Source organism: Nomascus leucogenys, chromosome 17, assembly GCF_006542625.1.
Source record: "Nomascus leucogenys isolate Asia chromosome 17, Asia_NLE_v1, whole genome shotgun sequence".
NCBI lineage: Eukaryota > Metazoa > Chordata > Mammalia > Primates > Hylobatidae > Nomascus > Nomascus leucogenys.
In genome coordinates this window covers 61372134-61388481 of record NC_044397.1, presented here as the reverse complement: position 1 = coordinate 61388481, position 16348 = coordinate 61372134, and the positions used below count along the sequence as shown (strand labels likewise).

Here is a 16348-nt window from a genome sequence, read left to right as displayed (position 1 = left end):
GTGGCACATAAAGAACTCTCAAGATTCAACAGTAACAGATGGGCATGGTGGCTCATGCCTGTAATCCCAGCACTTTGGGTTTTGCCATGTTGGCCAGGCTGGTCTCGAACTCCTGACCTCAGGTGATCCGCCCACCTTGGCCTCCCAAAGTGCTGGGATTACAGGTGTGAGCCACCGTGCCTAGCCAACAATTCCATTTTTAAAATGAGACTTGAACAGCCACTTCACCAGTGAGGACATAGAAGCCAGTGAACAGATGTTCAATGTTATCAGGCATTAGGGAAATGAAAATAAAACTACAGTGAGCTACTGTTATGTACCTACTACTAGAAAAGCTAAAGTTAACAAATACTGAAACTATCAAGTGCTGACAGGGATACAGAGCAACTGCCTACTGTGGTGTTTAACTTACAGGGGTGCTTACAATGCTGGTGGACTGCAAAATGACAGACACACTCGGGACAACAACTTGGCTCTTATGAAATAAACATATACTTACCAAATGACCCAGTAATCCTGTGCCTATTTACCCAAGAGAAATGAAGACCCATGTGTTACACAAAAACCTGTACATGCATGTCTGTAGCAGTACAATTCATAATCTCCAAACCCTGGAAACAACCCAGACGTGTTTTTCTTTTTAGGCAGACTTGCTCTGTCGCCCAGGCTGGAGTGCAGTGGCACAATCTCAGCTCACTGCAACCTTGGCATCCCAGGTTCAAGCAATTCTTATGCCTCAGCCTCCCGTGTAGCTGGGAATACAGGTATGAGCCAACATGCCCAGCAAATTTTTGTATTTTTTGTAGAGATGGGGTTTTGCCATGGTGGCCAGGCTGGTCTCAAACTCCTGGCCTCAAGTGCTCCACCCGCCTCAGCCTCCCAAAGTGCTAGGTTACAGGCATGAGCCACGGCATCCGGCCACAACCCAGACATTCAACACCTGAATGGATGAACTGTAGAACACCCATGGCACGGAATAAAGTACAAACTCAACATACCCAGCAACCTGCAGGAACGTCAAAGGCATTAGGCTGCGGGGAGAGGCCAGTCCAAAGGTTAAATATAGTTTGGTTCCATTTACATGACATTCTAGAGAAAGCAAAACTATAGGGATGTAGCACCGCTAAGTGGCTGAGGGTAGAGAAGCACGTGACCACAATAGGACAGCATGGGAAGTGTTCTGGGGATGGACCTGGTGTGCCCTGCATGTGCAAAAACTGCACCCCAAAAGAGTCAACTTTACTGCATGTTCATTTTCAAAATATTTTTTAATGTGATGAGTGGTCTGGGAAATCCTCGCCTAACAAAGTGACTTTTGATTCAAGGCCTGAAGAAGGGGATGGCCCTCTCCAGGTGGATGACACGGCCAGGGCAAAACCTGAGGCCAGAGTGTGCCTGGGGATATGAGGGACGTGGAGGGCACCCATGTCCAGCCCACCTCAGTGCTTCTGCCTCAGTGAAAAGAGGAGGGAGTTGGCCACAAGGGGGCCTGGGTGCATCAAATAGGAAGCTGGTGAGTCAAGCAGCTCCGGGGCCAGTGGGGCTGGAGAGATGCCAGAGCCAGGAGCTATGTGTGGACTTAGGGTTTGGAACCATTAAAGGGCTCTGCAATGGGAGTGGCAGGATATGACCTATTTTTGAGACACTGTGCTGAGAACAGGCCTTAAAGGCAGAAGCACAGAGCCTGGCTTGGGGCGCTGCAGTACTGAATCCCCATAGTTGAAAATTATCTTCCTCCTAACTCCTACCCAGGCCCTCTCCCTCTCCAGATGCCTACAGCACACCAGACAGCAGGCTCCTTGCTGTCAAGAACCAAGCCTCCAGCTCATGGCTCTCAAACGCAGCGCAGGTATGCATGGTTCTCTTCTGGGCACTCTGGGTAGGGTGCCCTGCAGGAGCCACAGTAACTGCAGTGCAACTGATGGGACACTGCACATCAGGGACCACTTGCCATTCATGACTGCAGGCCCCGCCACGGCTCCATGAAGTGGGCCCCGCTCACATCCCATCCAGGGCAGGAATGTGAGCCATGAGGAGGCTAAGAGCAGACCCAAGGTCACACAGCAATGAGGCTGGCACCAAGGGCTCCCACCTCACCACACCCTGCAGCACACAAGCAGGGGCTCAACTGATCCTTCAGGCACAACTGACCTCCGGCAGAGCCAGGCCCTGGCGGGGAGGGGTGAAGGTGGGGGTCGGGGGGCAGCATATCTGCCTGGAGACATTCAGTGGCCAGGTTGGGGGCAGCCCGATTTCCTGAGTGGAAGTGGGGGACACAGGCAGGCTCAGGCATTTCTCTGCTCTGGAGGAAGGTACTCAAGGCCCAGGTGTCTGAAGATGTCTTCCTCTGAAGCCGCATGGAAAAATGTCTTCTGCAACAGAAGCAGGACTTCCGTGACCTAGGAGTCATGCCACTGCTGCTTCCCTGCAGGAAGACTGAGGGCAGGGGAAGAGCCCAGCGCTGAGGTGGGGTGTGCTCTTGAGGGCCAGGAACTGCGTGTGGAGACCCAGATTCAGGTCCTATGGGTTTCAGGCTGGAGGGGTCCGGGGCCATTTCAGATTGTGGGTCAGAGAGCAGACTATGGGTGCTGTTTGCTGTCCCCAGTCCCCAACAATGTACCTGCTCCGGGTCAAACAGCCCATGGCTGTTCAGCCACAGGCCCTTCTCCTTCCGGCTGAAGCGGCGCAGCTCCCGCTGGAAAAGCTGCAGGGAAGGGATTGTCCTCAGCAGGGCTGGCCCAGCCCCACCCCCAGGCGGCCCAGCGGCACACTGCCTACCTTGGAGCCAGTCCAACCGAGCAGGGCGAAAGGGAACTGGCTGATGGGTGCGACTACCAAGTCCACCCTCACAGCCTTCCAGGATGGGCAGGGCCTCGTGGATCCCCCAACAGCAGCCCCTGGAGGTTGTGGTAGGCGGAAAATGCAGAAACTTCTCTCAAAAGCGTCCATGTGGCTCTGTTGGGCCAGGCGGGTAGGGGACTCCAAGTGGCTGTGCTGGTGCTGGTGGTATAGGATGAGGCCCTGTGGGGAGAGGCGGGTGTGGCTGAGACTACCCCATGGTGCGGAGAGAGCAGGAGGCGGTGGCATTGGCCAGCGGTGGCTCTTGGGGAGCAAGGAGGCCCTCACCTGGTCCTGCAGGCAGCGCATCACTCTGGGCAGCAGCCCCGCCTCCTGACCCTCCTTGGGGTGGGTGATGAGGAAGTCCACGTCATGGCCCTGCAACTTCCCCCTGTGGGGGGCCAGTCTGACTCTGACTCAGGGACACAGCCTGCTCACTCCAGCCCCAGGCCACATCCCTTCCAACGAGTGGGAAGGCCCGCTTCAGGGTCCCCGACTCGGGTCCCTTCACTGGGGAGGGGTCTGAAGCCAAGCCAGAGGGGCGGGTCGGGCCTTCTTACCTGCGGAAGCCGCCAGTCAGCGTGACGGTGGCCCCAGGCAGGGCCTGCCCCACAGCTTCCTCCACCGCCTGCTGCAGGGCATCTACATCGGACCGCAGGACTGGGGTGCTCAGGTCCCGGTGGTGCTGGAGCCCTGGGGGCAGCACCGGCCCTCCTGACTCACCCAGCCTGCCCAACACGCCAAGCCCCCATCCCTCACCAGCATGAGGTGGTCACCCTGGGGCCCCATCGTTGCAGGACCGGGAGAGGCCTCCGAGGAAGGTGAGGCTAGGGCAGGGAGCAGAATGAGATCCCAATCTAAGCATGACACTATCTTCTCTCCCCCTTTAAATATTAAACTTTTGAGACAGTTGTAGATTCACTCACAGTTAAAATAAATAGCACACGGAGATCCCATGTGCCTTTTATCCAGCTCCCCCAAAAGGTTAACACCTTGCAAAACTATAATTTTGCAACCAAATATAAGGATACTGATGTTGATACAGTCATGCCACAGGCTATCTCTTTTGATGCCTGTTTTTCCTTATGCATAAAGTGAGACCAAGAGGTGGTAAAAGGATGGAAGAAGGCTTTGCCACGACGAACACCTCACTCTGGCCTACTTCTGTTTCCTCACCTATCAGCCTCCCACACCCAGTTAAGGAGAGGTTTATTTATTTATTTATTTGAGATGGAGTCTCGCTCTTGTTGCCCAGGCTGGAGGGCAGTGGCACAATCTGAGCCTACTGCAACCTCCGCCTCCCAGGTTCAAGTGATTCTCCTGCCTCAGCCTCCCGAGTAGCTGAGATTACGGGTGTCTGCCACCACAGCCAGCTAATTTTTTATTTTTAGTAGAGACAGGGTTTCGCCACGTTGGCTAGGCTGGTCTTGAACTCCTAACCTCAGGTGATCCACCCGCTTCGGCCTCTCAAAGTGCTGGGACTACATAAAGATGTGAGTCATTGCACCCAGCTAAGGAGAGGTTTAAATGTGAGGAACACCAGCACCGGGCACAGTGAGCTCTCCATAAATGCTGCTAACCATTCCTGACTACTCTTGTCGTAGGGAGAGGCGATCAAGAGGAACCAGCTCTGCGGGTCTCACTTCCTGTCAGCTGAACTGGGCAGTGGCCCAGGGGAAGATGTGCGAAGAGGCAGTGGAGCTGGCAGTGCCTGCTGGGCTGTGGAGATTGCTTCAGCAGAGCCCTCAACCCAAGGGAGGTCCCAGATGGTGTGGCCAGAGTAGCCAGGCAGGCCATGCAGAGAGAACAGAGGATCTGCTCAACACCTGCCACTTGCCGGCTCTCACAGGGGAGCTTACGAATTCATTCCTTCCCACTTTTTTTTTTTTTTTTGAGATAGGGTCTTGCTCTGTCACTGAGGCTGGAGTGCAGTGGCTCAATCTCAGCTCATTGCAACTTCCACCTTGGCCTCAAGGCTTGACCTCCTCAGCCTCATGAGTAGCTGGTACTACGGGCATCCACCATCTCGCCTGGCTAACTCTTGTATTTCTTGTAGAGACGGGGTTTCACCCTGTTGCCCAGACTGGTCTTGAACTGCTGAGCTCAAGCGATCTACCCACCTTGACCTCCCAAAGTGCTGGGATTACAGGTGTGAGTCACCATGCCCAGCCTTCCTTGTCCATTTTACAGAAAATGTAACAGACTCAGAGAGGTTACGTCTTGGGCAATGGTCACCTACCTGGCAAATGGTAGATAGGACTCAAACCCAAGCCTAACAAACTCGAAAGCTGATGTTCTTTCCCCTGCTCGGTGCCACCTCTGCAGGCCTCCATGTACCAGGCACCACACTGGGCAGTGTGCCCAAGGCCCAGGCTGTCCTCGGTCACTGGTCAAAGTCTAACCACTAGGCGGACACAAGCCCCTGGCATATCATGGAAATTGCTGTGGTCAGCATCGTCCACTGAGAAAGGGCTGTGATAGATCCTGACTGCACTGGGTGGAGACCCCAGGAAGCCCACCACACAAGGCTGCCGCCAAACCCTCTGCACCAGCCTGCTCCCTTCCCTCTAGGGAGTTGGTGCAGAGGGATCCAGGGTGCAGTTTAGGGAAGCCCAGGGCCCAGCCTCTCTGGAGGGCTCACCCGCTTTCTGCTGTTGGGTTAGTTTCTGGGGCTGCTGTCGGAGGTCATCCAAGGTTCGCAGTCCTTCCCGGTACCACCGGTCAGCAGTCCTCACACCGACCCCGAAGATCTGGGTGAAGAGCTGTGGGGAAGGAGCATAGCCCGGATGGGCAGAGCTCTCATGGCTGGACTCGGATGATCACCGGCTCTGGGACAGTGTGGCCCATGGAGCACCATGCACCAGGCAGGCGCCGTCCCCACTCGCAACCTGCCCTAGACCGCAGGGCAAGGATTCAAACCTGGAGCCTGACTACCCAGCCTGCCGTCTCGGGGAACAAACCCAGGCACACCCCTCTCCTCTCCTCTATGAAAGGGACTTACACAGCTCTAGCCTGTGATTCCAACATAACCAAAACAGTCACCCTAACACATCAGCACGAGGGGCTCCTAAGTCACTGGAAAAACCATGCCTCTCCCACCTAACAGAAGGTAGAACAAATTTCTGTGGTTCTCCTCCTTAGCAAACAGCAAAAAACAATGAGGAGTTAACAATCAAAAGGGTGGATTTAGGAGCAGAGCTGGCAGGGCTGGCTGGGGCGCTCACATATCTCCCCACAGAGGGTGGGCCCCAGCCCAAGCATGTCACCTGCTTCAGGTCAGCCACTAGAGTCCCTCCCTAGGAATTCTGGATCTGAGACTGAGGGCAGGCCCACACAGTGGCAGAAGCTGTATCCTGTGGCAGCCGAGCACCTTTTGTAGCCACGTTTCCAACTGATGGGGGGAAGCTGGTGCATCGCAAGAGAGGGCAAAGCCACAGTGCAGAGGGTCAGAGGGGAGGAGGAGCGGCCTGGTGATACCCAGGTCGCTGAGCCCAGTTCTCCTGCAGACCGGCCACAGCCCTCCCCATCCTGGGCTCTGCTGGCCCTCCTTTCCTTGATTTTGTGAACCAACGGTGTGGGGTGGGTCACTGTCACTTGTAACCCAAAGAATCCTGACTAAAAATGATGAGATTAACCCAATTATATTGTTAATAAACTTCTCATTACTAATGTAATTTTCTGCCAGCCTAGATGCCTTCAGGGCTGGGGCTGAGGCTGACAGTGAAAGTACTCACTAACCTCCCTCCACTTTAAGGGGATTTCATCATCTTCAGGCCCCTCCCTCCCACACTCACCATGGTGGCCCCACTCATCTGGTCCCCTGTCCCTGCCAGTGCCCCTTGCCGCTTTCCCTGCATATTTGAGCCCATTTGCCCTGCACACATTGCTCAAGTCTCTCCTCTTCAAAGCCCTCCCTGTCAATCCTGACAACATTCTGTGTGACCTCCCAAGGCCACATCCACCCAGGAAGCCACACTTCACTGACAGTTATCCATGTGGCCACCGCTGTGACACCTCCAGCCACAAAGCCAGTTGGCAGAAGGGTGTCAAAGCAGACACACCCAAGGCATCCAAAAGAGCTCAGATGGCATTTCCCTATCAGACCAGGGTGAGCACAAACAGAGGGAAGGTGGCCATGGAAACAGGCAGGCTGACAACACTGAGAAAACAACATATAAGGTCCTGCAGAAGGCGGGCAAGGGCAAGCCCAGTGCGCTCAGTGGCAGCACCCAAGGGTACATTTGGTTCAGAGTGCTCTGTTTAGGATGCCACAGCATGTAATCTACTTGAGAATATTCCATCAAAAATAGTCGAGGCAAAGCAAAATGGCTCATGCCTATAATCCCAGCACTTTGGGGGCCAAGGCAGGAGAATCATTTGAGCATAGGGGTTTGAGACCAGCTTAGGCAACATTACCAAGACCCCATCTTTACGAGAAAGATTTAAAAATTAGCCTGGTGTGGTGGCGCGTGCCTGTAGTCCCAGCTACTCCAGAACTGAGGTGGGAGAATGGTTTGAGCCCAGGAAGTCAAGGCTGCCGTGAGCTGTGATCGCACCACTGTACTCCAGCCTGGGCGACAGAGCGAGACCCTGTCTCAAAAACAAAAAAAGCAAAAACCCCCAAAAGCCAGATGGTGCTGAGTGATCTAGAAAATTCTGTCCTCAAAACAAGCTTCTTCCTTGCCTGTCTCCACTTGGCTGCCTTGTGCATATCAGGTGTCAGCTTAGCTGCTACTTCCTCAGCAAGACCTTCTCTGACCCCTGGGCTGGGTCAGCTGCCCCTGCTTGCCTCCCCATGCATGGTGTGGACTGTGTTGTCATTCCCAGGGCAGGACATTCCTGGGGCAGGTCTGAGCCCCGCCCTGCGCACCTTCATGGTCTGGTACCTCTCTGAGCGCCGAACTCTCTCCACCTCCTCACACACTCCATGCTCTAGCAGCTCCTGGGGGAGGGAACAAAGCAGAACTCTAAGCCTGAGGGCGTGGGGAGAAAGAGAAGGGCAGGGAGTTAGGGTCAGGGCTGGGGGCCCAAGGACTGAGGCAGTCCCCTCCAACACCCTGCAGAGACAACTTTGTGGGGTCAGGGTCCAGTAGGACTTGGAAATGGAGACTGTGCCAGGGAGGTGACCAAAGTTGCTGCCACACAGCTGGGAGGCCAGGGCTCCAGCCTCAAAGCTTCTTCCGGCCTAGAGTTACAACAGCTGAGATGCCAGGTAACGTGGATCATCTCTCAGTCAAATAAGTCCCAAGATACATAAACAGTTGCTTTTCAGAACATGTGAACTCAATACTACTTCATTTAAAAGCATCTTCTGTCACTATGTATTCTCACAATGAAAGTGCACTAAAGGACAACTAAACACACTGGGGCACTGAAAAGAGATGCTCACACTCAGGGTGCTCTCTTTCATTCCACTGTGGAGGGCAGTTTGGGACTAATGACAATGACAACAGTGTCACCCCTAGCCCTGCCAGGCCCCTCGCAGCGCCATTCACTGGGTCCTCTAAGCCACCCAGGGGTAAATGGCTGGTGTGCACAGGAGGAATCTGAGCACAGAGGGTGGCTTATTGAGGCCTTGGAGCAGTGTCAGCACCCACGACTGTCTGTCCCCACCCACCCCCACAGCACCCTCTGCTGTCCCACCAGGCCCCAAGGCCTCCCTACCCACCCACTCGCCCTGCTAGGATGGTAAGCACCTACCTGGACAACCCTAGAGGAGTGTTCTCCAAGGTGGGGAAGCCCCTGCAGCTGGCTCAGGGTTGTGACAGGGCTGGCAAGGGCCTTGAGCACCGAGGCTGCTCTGCAGAAGGTGAGGAGGCGGCCCTCACTGCCTTCAAAGCCCGCTGCCTCGGCCAGTGTCTCCAGAGCCTCCTGCAGGGAGGGGCCCTAGGTAAGGGGCAGGGTGGGCAGCTCCAATCCCCCAGCTACCACCCATCTGTGCCCTTGTCCCCAACCCCCAGGGCTGGCCAAGGCTCATAGAAGCAGCTTACCGAGAGGCCAGTGTTGTGGTGTGTGAGGGGCGTGGGGCGCTGGCAGGCATAGGCAGGCATCCATGCTGGGCTCAGAGGCCCCTTCCTTGGCCCAGCCACCTGGGGATGGGCAATAAACAGGTCACTGTGAGGCTGCAGGGCTGGCAGGAGAGTCAGGCCGTACCCAGGCTTTGTTTCTCCTGGGGTGTCCAACTCAGGCCCTCTGGATCTCATGGGACAGAGGTGGGGCTGAGGGAGGCACCGCCCTGCAGAACAGGCTGTGGACGGGGCTCCTCATGCCAGGGTAGCAGCAATCACAACTGCCAGCCCTGTGGGCACTTCTGCTGCTGCTGCACATGATGCATGTGCTCCATCACCCCAATCCTCACAACCAAGCGGGCTGGGGATGCTGAGGCCTCAGAGGCTAGGGACTTGCCCCACAACCATGGCTCACAGGCTGGGCCAGGATTTGAACGCAGGCAACCTGGCCCCAAGCCCACACCTGTCAGAGGCTGGGAGCCTTATAGCATCCTGAGGGCAGGCTCCTGCTAACCCATGGGTCATCCTGCTCGGAGTTGCTGTGTCATCTACTTGGTGAGGAAGAAAGGCCTGAAGAAGGTAAAAATAAGTGGACCCCAGAATTTGCACCAGTGGTGAGAACAGAAGCTGAGATGGCCTGGCCCGCCTCAGCCCCTGCTGTGGTTCCTCTACTGGCTTATAGGGGGCCCCTGGTGATCTGGGTAGAGTCTTCACTGCCCACCTCCTCTGAAGGACATTGAGGCATTGCCGCCATGTCACCTGTCCCAGCTGAGCAATGGCGTACACTAGGGCTTTCACTGTAGCCCTGACTCTAGTCTTCCACCCAGCTCACCTCCAGGCGGTGCCGGCACTCCACAGGTACAGGCTGCCCGGATCCCAGGCTCTCTGTTAACCAGCTTATGTCCAGCAGAGCTGGCGGGGTGCAACCTGGGGGAGCAGCTGCCATCCTGCGCTCCTGCCAACTGACGGCCTCCTCTGCTGAGGTCTCTTCCATCACAACATGTGTCGCTTCGGAGCTGGCGGAGGGAGTTGGGAGAGAAGGAGGAGGGTGAGGCCCAGAGCCCTCCCTGGTTGGCTCCAAGCCTTCATTCTTGCCGTCCCTTCAGCATGGTGAGTGACCATTCATCCTGCAAATGTCACCTCCTCCAGAAAGCCTTCCCAGCCCCTCCTCCTGGTAGATGAACACCTCCACCACTCAGCCCTCAGAACTGTAGTTCTCTGCCGTGGCTATGTTCACAAGCAGAGCCCAGTCTTGTGCTCTCTCCCTCTCTCTCCACCTCAAAGAAAGGATTCCTTAGGGTCGGAACCAGGTGGTCTTCATCTAAGAGCAAGGGTTTCAGCAGAGATGCAGGAGCCTGTTTGGGTCTGAACCCCAGCTCTGCCTGCCACATACTTGTTTGGCTCTTGGGCAAGCCACGTGTCTATACTTTGATTTCCTCTTCTGTAAAGCAGAGATAACATATCTACCCTGTGGGGTTGTTGTACAAAGATAGTGCCTTGTACACTCTAAGCTGCTATCATCCTCTCCTGAGTGGGTCTGGCGCACTACTGATCCCTGATAATGTTAAAAAATCAAACACAACTGTGGGGGAATACTAGCCCCAGGTTCGTTTGCTCTCTCAACCTCCAAACTAGGGGGCACCCCCAGCTCCCTTACTCTGGGTGTTGTCTCTGTAGCCGCCATTTTTTCTCCTCTTGGTTCCCTTCCTACAGGAGCGTCTCAGTCGTGTTATTTACTCAGGCCTGAGGACAGAGGAGCCTGCGGGCTCCGGGCCTCTTGAGAAGTCAGTCTCGCTCACAGGTGGGACATAGCCCAAGCAGAAGGGCTGTTAGCAAATACGACTGCTTTTTTTTTTTTTTTTTTTTTGAGACAGAGTCTCGCTCTGTCGCCCAGGCTGGAGTGCAGTGGCGCGATCTCCGCTCACTGCAAGCTCCGCCTCCCAGGTTCATGCCATTCTCCTGCCTCAGCCTCCCAAGTAGCTGGGACTACAGGTGCCCGCCACCACGCCCGGCTAATTTTTTGTATTTTTAGTAGAGACGGGGTTTCACCGTGTTAGCCAGGGTGGTCTCGATCTCCTGACCTCGTGATCTGCCCGCCTCGGCCTCCCAAAGTGCTGGGATTACAGGCGTGAGCCACCGCGCCCGGCCTACTGCTTATTAATTACCCCTGACCTCTGGTTTTGATTCTCGCAGTGATCCTTTAAAACACGCCTGGCCCTAATTAATAGCACCCTTTACAGAAGAGGAGATGGAGGCTCAGGGAAAGGTCACAAGACCACGAAGTGCCACAACAAACTTAGAATCCAAAACCACAAGTGCCACGGAAGACCTCGCCGCGCCGCGCCGCCCAGCACCTGCAGGCGTCAAGGACGCGGAAGCCTTTGGAGCGCGCCAGGCGTGTGAGGAAGGCCCGGCGGCTGCGACCCATGCGAGGCTCGACCAGGTAGATGGCGACTCCGGGGAAGCGCGTCGAGGGCGGCGTGGAGGAAGCGGCATCGTCGCTAGGTGACCCGACCCGCGCTCGCCGCCGTTTGGGGAGCATTGGGACCACAGCCTCCAGCAGCGCGGAGGGAACGCAGAGGGAAACGCGAAGCAAGACGGCAGGAAGCCGCAGTGAGGCTGACGGAAGCGGGCTGGCGGGCCGCAGGCTAGAGGAGGACGTGGCCCCGCCCTATGCAAATGAGGCCTCTCCGTGGGACTCGCTACTTGGGCCAGTCGGAGCGCTGGGGAGGGTCCGGGCTCCTACAGGATTGGGTGTCCCGGCCGTTCCGGAAGACCCGCCTCAATGCAAATAACAGCAGAGGACCCGCCTTTTATTTAAATTAATATCTCGGAAAGCGCTGTTCGGCCCCATTGGCCTCCGGGAGGAGAGGCTGGGCTGGAGCGGGGCGGGGAGGGTGTTGGAGGGGGTGGAGGAGGCGGGATCAAGGGGGCGTCTTCGGCTAGTGAGGGTGGACTGGGACCTGGGCCCTGGCGGAGCGGGGTGGGCTGCGTCCTCGGCGCCGGGGCTGGGTCTAGGGTTGAGCCGGCGGCTCGGGGCGGACGCGTGCGGGCCCTGCCCGATCCCTCTGCGCTCGGGACTGTCACACGGAAGCCGGCGGGCGCAGGACCGACACGCTGGTCTCCAATTCGCTGGTGGGGCGGTCGCTTCAAACACGCGGGAAGATTTTTCGGTCGAATGGCATTAGGACAACTGGCGGGCCATTTGGAAAAATAGAAGTTGGTGCCCTTCCTCATTCCTTAACACCAAAATAAATTCCAGATGGGTCAAACATTTCCATCTAAAAAGGAAACCAAAAACGTACTGGAAAAAAGTCGGTGAATGTTTTTATGATCTAAATATCACAATAAACTTGGAAACACTAAAGGAAAAGAATGATAAACTGGACTACAGACAAATTTTAAATCTGATTAAAAATTAAAGTCAGAAGATAAACTGGGATAAAGTGTGAGATATTTTGGAATTAAGATTATCTCATGATAATCTTATCAAATTGTCCATAGATAAAAAGACAATAATTTAATAGAAAAATTAGCAAAGAAACTCATGTAGATAATTCTCAGAAGAAATCCTGGTCAGTAAATTTATGACCAGAGTGCCCAACCTGTCCAGTCGTTACAGAATACCTAAATGAGAATATCTTCAGTTGTGGGTTTATCAAACATTCAAAAAAATTGACCACACATGTTGAAGGTGCGAGGGAATTGGCAATCTGTAGGAGGGACTGTGGAAGCCAATAACCACATCCAACAAAATGAAAACAAAATAACACACATTGATCCAGCAATTCCTTTCCCAAGATTGGGATTGCATTGAATCTATAGATGAAGCTGGGGAAATCTGATGTGTTGATAATATCAAGTCTTCTGTCTATCTTGTTTAGATATACTCCATTTGTAATCTCTGTTACGGTAGTGTGTCACTGCTCAGCCTAACCAATGGGACACGCCAGATCAGATGCAACCCCCTTTCTCATGCCTCTCCTCATCACTGCCCCATCGTCTTCAGTCTTAAGCCCCAGACTCCCTGAGCACCCATCCTTTTTCTTTGGCCCCTCTCTGACATCTTTAGTGGGCTGGCTCTTCCCTATCTCTGCACTCAGAGCACAGGGCTGAGGGGAGTGGGGGAGGTGGCTCAGCCTGGGCATCCTCTTGACCTCCTACACCATCTCCCAGCCTCCTAATTCATCTACCTCTTCAGGGCTGTAGAGATTCCTGGGCCTCAGGACCCACATACAGAAGCCAGGAGGCCTGCGTATGGTCCCTCTCTCCCCATCCTCCCCTTGTGCCAACAGGGAGGGGCAGGCTCTAAGGGTCTTCATCTGTGGATCTGGCTCTTACCCTTCTCAAGGAGGAGGCTCTGCCCTAATGTCCCCTGAGCAGTTCCCTCTAGCTGTCTAAAACCATTTCCATTCCTTTTAATGTTCTCTGTCTGGCCAGAGCACCTGGGCTCCCCTTGGAGCCCTTGTTCTCTCCTGGGAAGGCAGAGGCAGTTTTTAAGTCTATCAGACCTGAGTACTTAAAACACTGGGCAACTGTGCAAAAATGTTTGTGCCAGAAATCTTATCCAAATGACAGTGGAAGAAACTGCCTAGCTTAGAAATCAGCCAGGCCCTCTGAGTGGTTGCTGCAAAGTGTCTGCTAGGACAACATGGGGCTGAAGGAGTCATGAAGATTGGCCAGTGGGGGCAAGAAGCGATGAGGAGGTGGGGAGAGAGAAGGACTTGCCTGCTCTGCAGGACGAAGATGTGCCGTATACCCAGGGAGAGGTGGCCTGCTATGGAGGTGAAACCGCCTTTGCAGAATTGTAAGTCATGAGAGAAATCTAACATGACTGACTCCCTCTTGCTTCTAACCTCACAGGCTAAATTGGTTTTCTTATTTCTTTTTTTTTTCTTCTTCTTGTAGTGCAGAGGCCAACATAACTATGAGAGGAATTTAGTTTATAGTTAAAGGCAAGAAAAACTGACCCCCTCCTTGTTTGGAGATTGAAACCACATTCATAAGACAAGGTTAGAATTGTGGTGGGGCCTGAACTTTGCTAAAGAATGGGCATAAACCGCTACCTGCCGTTGCTCACTTAGCTTGCTTTTCTATAATGCTTACTGTCCTAGAGTCACATAGCCAGAAATCTCAAGATTTCTAACTTCTCCAGCTGCTCATATAGAAGCCGGGCACAGTGGCTCACACCTGTTATCCCAGCACTTTTGGAGGCCAAGGCGGGTGGATCACTGGAGGTCAGGAGTTCGAGACCAGCCTGGCCAACATGGTGAAACTCTATCTCCTAAAAATACAAAAAAATTATCTGGGAGTGGTGACACATGCCTGTAATCCCAGCTACTCAGGAGGCTGAGGCAGGAGAATCGCTTGAACCCGGGAGATGGAGTTTGCAGTGAGCTGAGATCGCACCACTGCACTCCAGCCTGGGAGACAGAGCAAGACTCCGTCTCAAAAAAAAAAAAAAAATCACTATTACGAAACCTAAAGAACTTTGAGATATTTTCTAGATTTAGAATTTTAGCAGACCAAGAAACACCACCTGGACCTGTGACCCACACCAGGAAACTGACTCAGCTGCTTGAAGATGGTTTTGACACCTCTGTGATTTCATCCACTGCCAATCAGTTGTCTCAGTTCCCTAGTCCCCTGCCTGCTGAAGCACCCTTAAAAACCCTAGCTTCTGAATTCTGGGGGAGGTGGTTTTGAGAATTATCTTTCATCCTCCTTGCTTGTCTGGCCCTGCAATTACGAAACTTTCTCTGCTGCAACAGTGTCCCCACTGGAGAACATGGCGAGGGGGTGTCCCTGCTGGAGGATGGTTGGGGAGGGGGTCCCTGCTTGAGGATGTGGGAGGTATACCTGCTGGAGGAGGGGTGAGGGAGGGTGTCCCACTGGAAGATGGGAGTGGGGCACAGTGGGGAGCCATACTAGGGCCAAGAATATCCCCAGGACTGGACGTAGCTTTTGCAGCTTAAACAAGAGGCATAGTCACGAGGGCAGGTTAGGACTTGGGTGTGTCCAAGAGGCACTTGGAAGGAGTTGCCCTTCCCAGAGGGTGGCCCTTGAGCTATGGAAGAGATCCCACTGAAAGGAGATGGTTAGATTATCTCCTGCACGTTGGAAATTGTCTTTGAGTTTCCATCTTCAGTGGGCCTGGTTTCCCTGTACTGGTCTGTGGTGGTCACTGTGGGAAGGCAGTGAGGAGTGGGTCTGGGGAGGGAGAGGGGCTGCCACAGGGGCAGCAGTGGCCACCCCCCACAGGTCCAGACCATCCCCTCTCCAGAGTACAGTGGAGCAGGGTACATCTAAGAGCTCCAAATAATACTTATGCCCAGGCCCCTCCCCAAATAATCCAGTTTAATCGGTCTGGATATGGCTTGGGCATTGGCATTTTATTATTATTAATTTTTTAGAGGCAAGGTCTCACTCTGTCACCTAGGCTGGAGTGCAGTGGCACAATCACTCTTGGCTCTTGTGCTCAAGTGGTACTTCTACCTCAGATACCTGAGTGGCTGGGACTACAGGCATGTGCCCCACGCCTGGCTAATTTTTTTAAGTTATTTTTTTAATTTTAATTTTAAATTAATTTAAATTAATTAATTTAGAGATGGGGGGTCTCACTGTGTTATCTAGGCTGGTCTCAAACTCCTGGCCTCAAGCAGTCCTCCCACCTGAGTCTCCCAAAGTGCTGGGATTACAGGCGTGAGCCACCAAACCCGGCCAACACTGGCATTTTTAAAGCTCCCCAGTGACTGTGTGGCCAAGGTTGAGACTCACTGCTGTAGAGGGAGGGGATCTTTCAGGGAGATGGAGACCCTGACAAGAAGTTTACGTGTATAAAAGTAAGAGCTGAGAACCACCTGAATATCCAGTGACCAAGAGCTGGTGGAATCAATGTTGCTGTGTTCATACTGTGGAATATTATGCAGCTATTAAAAGTGATTCTGTGAAGTTTTACTCTTAATCACCCAAAACTGTAAACACTCCAGATGTTCTTGACCCAGGGAACGGCTTCACACTGGTGTGTGCATCCCATGGAATGCTAAGGAACATTGTGATGAAAGGAACCAGTAATGCAGCAGCTTGGGTGAGTCTTCAGTGCCTCATGCTAAGTGGCAGGAGACACATATGCTCTGATCCCACTTATATGACAACTTGGAAAAGGCAAAACTATAGGATAGCAAACAGACCAGTGATGGGCAAGGCTGGGAGCAGGAGTCGACAAAAAGAGTTTGAAGGCATTTGGGGGTGATGGAATATCCTCTATCTTGACTGTGGTGGGAGTTACAGGTTACAAGACTGTGTTTGTCAAATTCATAGAATTATGAACTGAAAAGGGTGAATTTTACAGTATGGTAACTATACCGCAATCAGCCTGACTTTTAAAAACTGGTGCTGGCTGGGCGCAGTGGCTCACACCTGTAATCCCAGCACTTTGGGAGGCCAGGGTGGCAGATCACATGAGATCAGGAGTTCGAGACCAGCCTGGCCAACATGGAGAA

The 16348-nt window shown here is 53.7% G+C and overlaps 1 protein-coding gene across 5 annotated transcripts; it reads right to left on the bottom strand.

The window, feature by feature from the left end:
• Nucleotides 1-1238: 1238 nt before the first annotated feature.
• POLM (DNA polymerase mu) lies at nt 1239-11482 on the bottom strand. Of its 5 annotated transcripts, none has more exons than XM_030796147.1 (11): nt 11201-11482; nt 9679-9862; nt 8829-8927; nt 8539-8709; nt 7709-7780; nt 5480-5600; nt 3399-3531; nt 3127-3229; nt 2779-3021; nt 2621-2704; nt 1239-2425 (listed from the first exon to the last, which is right to left on the bottom strand). In XM_030796147.1, the coding sequence occupies exons 1-11, from the start codon at nt 11386-11388 to the stop codon at nt 2057-2059; spliced, it is 1767 nt and encodes a 588-aa protein (XP_030652007.1). In that variant the 5' UTR covers nt 11389-11482; the 3' UTR covers nt 1239-2056. The 5 variants fall into 5 exon arrangements, with proteins under 5 accessions (XP_030652007.1, XP_030652005.1, XP_030652010.1 ...); XM_030796145.1 differs by having other exon boundaries at nt 1239-2372; nt 11201-11473; XM_030796150.1 differs by lacking the exon at nt 3127-3229 and having other exon boundaries at nt 1239-2372; nt 3399-3523.
• Between the last annotated feature and the right edge of the window lie 4866 nt (nt 11483-16348).

Coding starts and splice junctions, on each gene's coding strand:
- POLM (XM_030796147.1), bottom strand. CDS start 11,388: ATGCTCCCCAAACGGCGGCGAGCGCGGGTCGGGTCACCTAGCGACGAT. Junction 7,781..8,538: donor ACTCCTCTAGGGTTGTCCAG/GTAGGTGCTTAC, acceptor TCCCTCCCCCAG/GAGCTGCTAGAGCATGGAGT. Junction 3,230..3,398: donor CTGACTGGCGGCTTCCGCAG/GTAAGAAGGCCC, acceptor GGCCCCCCACAG/GGGGAAGTTGCAGGGCCATG.